The sequence below is a fragment of the Amphichorda felina genome (genome assembly GCF_050947745.1).
Source record: "Amphichorda felina strain 45539 chromosome Unknown scaffold_2, whole genome shotgun sequence".
Lineage (NCBI taxonomy): Eukaryota > Fungi > Ascomycota > Sordariomycetes > Hypocreales > Bionectriaceae > Amphichorda > Amphichorda felina.
Window position 1 is genome coordinate 1,057,754 of NW_028145048.1, and position 8,140 is coordinate 1,065,893.

The window sequence follows — 8,140 nt, forward strand, 5'->3', positions numbered from 1 at the left end:
CGCCGACCGATTGTTCGATTCGACGCCAGAACTTGGGAATTCAATATGCCCTGGTTTCGTCGTTTTCGACGCGTCGTTGAGTCTTGGCCGCTCTCACTGTACGAGTCTTCGTATGAGTCATTGACTCTCCCGTTATTCGGGACAAGTAATTTGGTTGGCGCCCAGCCTTGCCGCTTGCGGCCGCTGAGTGGTCGGGACGCTCAGGTATTGGTGACTTGGAGCCTTGCACAATCGGCCCAGCATCACAACTCCCTTCGACGACTTAGGGCGGCCAGAAAAGCTCGGCGACTCGGGTCCGTCGACCCTGCAGACACAGTAAGGATATTTATCATGCCCGAGCGCTCCCTGTGCCCATTTTTCTGGGCAGCATGCATGCGCCTGTAGGGGACCGTGCCAATTTGATGTCATCACAAACGAGGTCAGAAAATTCTGATGGTGGCAGGATCGTCAGGTATAGTTACTTTTGACGAACCCGGCCAGGTATCGACCCAGTCTTATCAAAGTACCGCACTAACAATTTCCTCCACCAACCTCCAACCCCACCCGTCAGGCCTTTGCACAAAAATCCGAGGAGCATACGGCTCATCAATCTCCAGTCCCGACCAGAACCGCACCTGGTCCGTGGACTTTGTTTGCCCGGTGGGAAATATTAAATTCAGTTTGTACTTTGGATGCTAAGTAGTATCGCGATCTCACTACTAGTACCCAACCACCGTCCGCAATATGACAGATCCCAAATTTTGCTGCCCTTTTTGTTTTCCCCTTGTATATCCCAAATCTGGGTCTCTGAATCCACAACGTCCCGCGGCGAGAGGGAGCAACGCAAACACCATCGGTGCTGGAACGATACTTGGAATGCTTGCCACGGTAAACTCATAACAACAAAGTACAACCCCTAGCCCCGGGCTGGGCCCTCAAGCATTTTAGCTTTCCGGCCTTCCGACTCTTCTGGCTTGTTTCTTCCCAGCGTCTATGTCAAAGCCCCCAACTCCGATAAATGCAATGTGTAAGCCTATATGCCCAAGGTCTGGCAGGTCACCAGGTGTATGTAAAGCTCTGGGGATATCATTTAGCGTAAGCGGGCGCCTCAAGTCATGTAATACTTGGGTCCCTCGCCACCCTGTGGCACCTGCCAGTTGATATCTTGTTGGGGGGCCTTAATATCGCACGTCTTGCAGTGGATGCAGCTGTTGGAACATGGCATTAGCATACAATATATCAGGATAAGGAAGGGATGGGATGAAGGGAGGGAGGCTCACTTTTGCGAGTTGATTTGGAACCGGACACCGTGCGGCTTTGTCTCGTCCTCGACGTACTCGTAGACGCCGGCGGGGCAAAACCTGTTCTCCATGCCCTTAAAAGGCGGATATGCCTTATCCGTATGCTCGTCCCAGTCCTTGACCTGCAAGTGAACAGGCTGGTCCTCCTCGTGATTGGTGCCGGTACGCGAGACGCTGGTCAGGATGTCAAAAGTGATCTTGCCGTCGGGCTTCTCGTACTCGATCTTAGGGAACTTGTCGGCGGGCTTGGTTGCGGCGTAGTCGGGCGTCTTGTGCTTCAGGGTCCAGGGGCCCATACCCTTGAGGACGTAGGCCTCGAGGCCGGAGTACATGATGCCGCCGTACAGTCCGAGGGGGCTGTGGAAGGACGGGCGCATGTTGCGCACCTCCTTGAGCTCCTTCCAGATGGACGACTTCCGCAGCTTGTCCTCGTAGTCGTACAGGAAGATGGTGCCCTGGCTGCTCTCGCTCACAGCCGTCCAGGCGGCCTCGGCGGCCAGCATGCCCGACTTCATGGCGTTGTGCGTGCCCTTGACCTTGGGCACGTTGACGAAGCCGGCTGAGTCTCCGATCAGGGCGCCGCCGGGGAAGGCGACCTTGGGGATGGACTGGAACCCGCCCTCGACGAGAGCTCGGGCGCCGTACGAGATGCACTTTCCGCCTTCGAGGACGGAGCTAAACAGAGGGTGCTTCTTGAGCTTCTGGAACTCCTGGTAAGGAGACAGCCACGGGTTCTCGTAGTCCAGGGACACGACCAGGCCCAGCGACACCATGTTGTCGCCGAAATGGTACATGAAGGAGCCGCCATACACGTCCTTGGGCAGCGGGTAGCCCATGGAGTGGACAATAAGGCCCTTCTCGAACTTGGCGGGATCAACCTCCCAGACCTCCTTCAGGCCCAGGCCATATGTCTGATGCTGGCTGTCGCTGCGGAGGTCGAACTTATTGATGACCTGCTTGCTCAGACTGCCGTGGCATCCCTCGCCAAACATGGTAACGCGCGCATGGAACTCCATTCCACGCTCGAAGGTATCCTTGGGCTTGCCGTCCCGGGCGATGCCCAGGTCGTTGGTCGCAACGCCCTTGACAGAGCCATCGGCGTTGTACAGCACTTCGGCGGCCGCAAATCCGGGGTAGACTTCGACACCCAGCTCCTCAGCCCGCTCGGCCAGCCACTTGACGAACTGGTTGAGGCTGACAATGTAGTTTCCGTGATTGCTCATCTGCGGGGGCGCGGGGATGGGGATGGCGGACGTCTTGGTGAGGAATCGCATGCGGTCGGTGCCGGCGGGCGTGGCGTGCTCGAAGCGGTTCGGGTTAGACTCGTCAAGCCAGTCGGGGATGAGCTCGTTGATGGACGAGGGCTGGATGACGGCGCCGGAGACGATGTGGGCGCCCATGTCGCCGGCCTTCTCGAGGACGAGGACGCGGAAGTCCTCATTCCCGGCCTCGTTGGCCAGCTGCTTGAGGCGGATGGCGGCGCTGAGACCGGCGGGCCCACCGCCGACGATGCAGACATCGACCTCGTCCGACTCGCGCTCAATGGTAGCGGGGTCAAAGGCCTCCTCGTCGGCGGAGCGGAGCCTCGAGGTGGTGCTGAAGAGGCGGCCGGTCACACCGCGGGTCATTGGCATGCTCAGCATAGCCCGGGCGACGGGGGAGGCTCGCCTTGAGCCGGCGGCCAGGGAGGCAGGGCGGATGGTGGTGCCTTTCGGCAGGCATCGCGCAAATGTGCGGCTGCTGCGCTGGACGCATCTCGACACAGGGACCGGGGCCGACATGGTGGAGCGAATGCCTCTCGAGAGGGCTTTTGTCGGTCGAGTGCGGTCGAGTGCGGTCGAGGTGAGTTTCGAGGGGAGTCGAGAAGAGTGCGGAGTACTCGTGGTAGGTTATTCGTATCAGCCTCGAGGTATCGAGGCCGGGGAGTGACAATTAAGTGGCAGGCAATTGGCTGTGGGCCTAGTCAAGCTCCAAATCTTGACGTACCTCTGAGGCTGCGGGTCGACTCGGTCCAAACCTCCGACGGCGAGTGGGCGACTGCGCCGGCTGCAATTGAGCCTACCGAGATGCTATAGCCGACTGAAGCCGTGGATCTGTGGGGAGGTACCTCGGTCATACCTGCTTCTGTGGTGGCCTCCCCCCAACACTCCCGAGTCCCCCCAGTCTCCCTAGTACATTGCATGTATCTCGTCGTCTACCCCATCAACGGGGGTCCGTCCGGGGCAATCCGACGATTCCAGACGGCGACACGGAGAAGGCGGGCATGAAGCCGACCGTGGGGACTGAGAGGCCGAACCAGCTTATCCCTCAGCATTGGTCCTCTGCGTTCTTGTTTGTACTGGTGCAAATAAGGTCCGATAGCGGCAGGACCGTAGGTACCTACGAGTACGCATCTTCTCCCACATGTGACTCTACATTGTGCGTTTGATGGGACTTGATCAGCGCAAGGTAGTGTGACCAGGAGACGGATAATAGTATAAATACTTGCTGCGATACTATCAATGGCACTTCTGCGGAGATGCTGGAACAATGTGGGTAAAGACCACACCCCGCATAGATTTGTTGCAGCGCCAGTAACTCGTACAACATGCTGCTTGGAGTTTGTGATGGGGATTCCGCACATTGCATCTGAATGGCTGCCTATGCTTGATATGTTCACATTCACAGCGTACAAAAGCCGCTTGCGTGTACGCTCGCAGGAGTACTCGTGGTATATCCTGTCCTAGAATAGGTGTGAGACTTGCTTGTTGGAAGAAAGAAAACCAGTTTGCATTGAGTTGTGCGTCGTGGTGGCCATGTGCAACAGTGCTACCCTGCACTCCTCGCTCGTAACGGCAGGAGATGTACTTCGTACCTCCATCACAACCAACAAATATTAACCACAGACACTTGATTCAAGTTCCCCGCATTCATAGTCACAATTCATGGCCAGAGGCAGCAATCAGAATTGCCCAATGCCCACTGGCGAGAGCCGCATAGGCCACACACCCATGGGATGTCGGAGGAACATTGACTGATCATCCCGAAGCTAACCCCTCTCCGATCAACAATTCAACATCGCGTCGCGTGCTCCCACCTCTGATCCAACGCTCCATACCAACCCCGCATAAACTATGACAACTGAGGTAGCATTTCTCCGCGATTTGGAGCATCCTGCGATAGCTGTTATGGTACTACATACCTATATAGGCGCCCCCGTTGCCGTTGGGCATGATGGCGATGGACGCCGTTGAATCTCCCTCCTCATCCTCATACCCAAGCTGCCATGATGCGTTCCCTCCCCATCCTGCTCCTCACCATCGCCGCCTCGGCACTGGCCCAGGAATGCCCCTCAGATTATGTCGAGTACTTCTCTAAACGAAACCCGCCTTTCTCACCTGGTGTTTACGAATATCCTTACCAGCGTCCCAGCCAGGACTGCCGTACCTACAATGTCGACGAGATCGAGAAGGTCATCGGCCGGGACATGAACAAGTCCATATCAGACCCGGATCTTTACAGGCTGTTTGCCAACACATGGCCCAACACTGTCGACACCACCGTCAAGTGGACGGGCTACTCTGACGACAATCCTGATGAAGAGGTAAGCCATCGCTGCTAGGCCCCTTAAGAGGACCCTCATGGCACTCACTGATACTCCGTACGCAGCTTGCCTTCATCATCACCGGTGACATCAATGCCATGTGGATGCGCGACAGCTCCAACCAGCTGCAGTCCTACAAATCCGTCCTCCAAGATGAAAAGGTGGCCAAGCTCTACCGCGGCGCCATCAACCTGCAAGCCCGCTATATGCGCAAGAGCCCCTACTGCAACGCCTTCCAGCCTCCCCCAGAGTCGGGAATCCCGCCTACGTTTGACCATGCCGAAGGCGACGTCGTCACCCCGGAGTACGACCCCAACTTTGTTTTTGAGTGCAAGTACGAGATCGACTCTCTCGCTGCTTTCTTCCAGCTGTCCTACGACTACTACCACGCCACCGACGATGTCAACTTCTTCGCCAAGTTCAGCTGGAAGGAGGCCGTACGTACTATTCTCGACGTGGCCAAGGGCCTCATGGCGGGCACCTACGCTCCGGACGGCAGCGTCAACAAGTCTCCCTACACCTGGGCACGCAAGTCCACGGCCTCTACCGAGACGGTGGCCAACAGGGGCACCGGCGAGCCTGTCAATGGCAACATTGGCCTTATCCGCAGTTTCTTCCGGCCCTCTGACGATTCGTGCATCTTTCAGTACTTTATCCCCGGCAACATGATGTTTGCCCGTTACGTCAGGGCCACTGCGGACATTATGGACACCATCGACGAGGGTACGGCGCAGGAAATGAGGGACATTGCCCAGGGCATTGAGCACGGCATCAAGGAGCATGCCATTGTCCGCCACCCCAAATTTGGACATGTGTATGCCTATGAGGTTAACGGCTATGGATCACACAGTCTCATGGTACGAAGCTCATGCCCCCTTTTCTACCACCAATACTCCTTACCGGTACTGACTTCCATGCAAGGACGACGCCAACCTCCCCTCGCTTCTCAGCATCCCTCACCTGGGCTTTAAGAAGAACACGGATATGGTCTACAGGAACACCCGCGACTTTGCCCTCAGCAACTGGAACCCCTACTTCGCCCATGGGCCAGTCATCAACGCCACCGGCGGCCCGCACCTTGGCCCCGGCATGGGCTGGCCCATGGGCGTCATCACGCAGATCCTCACGTCCGACGACGACGGCGAGATCACGACCGGTATCAGGCAGCTCATGGGCTCGACCAGCGGCCTCGGTCTGATGCACGAGACGGTAAACAGCCACGACGACACCCGGTGGACGCGGCCTTGGTAAGTCGTCTTTGGCCAGCCCCGAGACACGGGATCCTGGGCCCAAAGCTAATGGATATACCCTAGGTTTGCGTGGACCAACGGCCTATTCGGCCAAATGATTCTCGATCTGGCGGACCGCAAACCCCACTTGCTCCGAAAGAGCTACCAGTAGTAACACTTTGTGCCTTAATACAGCTTTCATAGGATAGGTACAGTGGCATGGGCTGTTCTGTCTCTGCAGGTTTCCAGCATACCCTTTTATCTGGGCTATGGTACAGCGCAAATTCCATGGAGCTATGCGTGGCTATACAAATCCCTTTAAATGGCCTTCTTCGTCGCCGGTGAGGGTGCCTACTGATTCAACCAAAAAAAGGCAATCTGCGGCAGCCATTTTGTTTTATTCGTTTCGTCATTCCTAAGCCCCTATGCATATTGGCACCAACAAACCGTTCTATATGGCAATGTTTGCCCTCTCTCATAATCTCATCAACTCAAGTCAAACCCGGCCCCGGACGTGATGGCATAGAGCAGCTTGTCCCTCATGGTTGCTTCCGATGTATATTGCGGAAGCTTGAGCAGGTTGACACACGTGCTCGTGCTTGGCAGCCTGCTCTCGTCCCTTCCAGCGTCCCTGATGCTGAATTTGGGTTTGAGCTGGGAGAAGCCTAGCAGCGGCGCCCGCGGCGTGGAGCTCACGTACTTGAGCACGTCCCGCCTCTGTGTATCCGTGAAACCTTTCATAACCTTCCAGAACAGCTTGATTGTGGGATGTTCTTCGTTGTCATCTCCAATGACATATACACCGCCATAGACGGTATTGCGCCGGAGATCCTCGATGTCGATCTCAGATGAGTCACCGCCAACAAGCCGCTGGAGCTCTGACTGGTTGAACATGGATAACCACGACGGGCGAATAATCTGACGCAGCCCTCGCAGGAAGGCGGATGTCTGGAGGGCAGGCTGAATAACTAGACGATGCCGGGCAACGTAAGAGATGTAAAGCAAACGATTATCGTTTGTCACAAGTGTCTTGTCGCCGTTAGGCATTAGGTTCCTTGTTGTTGTCTTGAGCGGTTGACCCGGAGGAGAAACCTGGTCGTTGATCGTGAAGTCGATTCCTAGGTCAGAGACATCGCCCGGGTAGTTCTTGAGCCTGAGCATCCCTTTGTAAAGATCCTCATCCATGTCTCTGAGGTCGTTGACGCTCCCCTTGTACGTGTTGCTCTCGCCTGACCCCGTGGACGGCCACTGGAGTAGGAAAAATCCAGCAAACGCAAGATCGACGAGAATGCCTTCGTATAAGCATTTGCCCACGATACGACCCAGAAATTCAAAGCGCTTGAGAAGTTTGCTAATGGTGTCTTTCCAATCCGGATCTAGTTCGGTCAGACCCCGGCTGCGCATTCTTTCGCGGAGTCCGTCAACAGCTATAGGATCGGGAAATAAGAGACCTTTTTCGTTGCAGATGAACATGCGTAGAGAATTTTCGTCGTGACTGAAAGCCTCGGTTGTTACACTCGTGAGAAATTCCTTAGTGACACCACCGCCGTCGATACCTGCTTCAGGGGCACCAAACTGATCAACAAAGGTAATGCTGATCGTATCCTTCAACCCGTCTCCAAGCTGATAGAAGTTCTCAAAGGCATCTTCAAACGTCTTGCCTCTCCGGATCTCGGCATGGTGCCTGGCAGATGGAAGCATTGGGCCGAACGGCATCAACATCCTCTCGTCTCTAGCAGCCCTGCCACTTCTCTCAGAACGATCAAGAGCGATGAACTGACGGAAGATATTGACTCGTGTCTCGAAGGGGACAACAAATGGCATGTGTTTTAGTATCTCCAGCTTCGGCCCCATTTCAGCTAGTCGGCGCTCCCTCTGAGCCCTCTTCTGATTAATGCGCATCCTCTCCATCCTGGCGTATGTGTTGGAACTCAGTGCACCCATCCTAGAGGAAGTAAAGGCATCGGGGGAATCCTCGTTGTCGCTATCGAGGTCGCTGTCGTCCAAGTCTTCTTGTGATTGTCTGTCGTATTCCGCAAGTACGGCAT

The 8,140-nt window shown here is 55.8% G+C and overlaps 3 protein-coding genes across 3 annotated transcripts; 1 reads left to right on the top strand and 2 right to left on the bottom strand.

Moving 5' to 3' along the window:
- Positions 1-1,087: 1,087 nt before the first annotated feature.
- Positions 1,088-3,061, bottom strand: ACO1O0_001887 (electron-transferring-flavoprotein dehydrogenase; the record flags this gene model as incomplete). Its single annotated transcript, XM_083191366.1, has 2 exons — positions 1,088-1,187; positions 1,260-3,061. The coding sequence occupies 2 exons, from the start codon at positions 3,059-3,061 to the stop codon at positions 1,088-1,090; spliced, it is 1,902 nt and encodes a 633-aa protein (XP_083052580.1).
- A 1,484-nt stretch (positions 3,062-4,545) lies between these two features.
- ACO1O0_001888 (glycoside hydrolase family 125 protein) lies at positions 4,546-6,264 on the top strand (the record flags this gene model as incomplete). The annotated part of the gene is made up of 4 exons (XM_083191367.1): positions 4,546-4,863; positions 4,929-5,720; positions 5,785-6,110; positions 6,177-6,264. The coding sequence occupies 4 exons, from the start codon at positions 4,546-4,548 to the stop codon at positions 6,262-6,264; spliced, it is 1,524 nt and encodes a 507-aa protein (XP_083052581.1).
- Positions 6,265-6,578: 314 nt separating this feature from the next.
- HUL5 (ubiquitin-ubiquitin ligase HUL5) lies at positions 6,579-8,140 on the bottom strand (the record flags this gene model as incomplete). Its single annotated transcript, XM_083191368.1, has 2 exons — positions 6,579-8,115; positions 8,136-8,140. The coding sequence occupies 2 exons, from the start codon at positions 8,138-8,140 to the stop codon at positions 6,579-6,581; spliced, it is 1,542 nt and encodes a 513-aa protein (XP_083052582.1).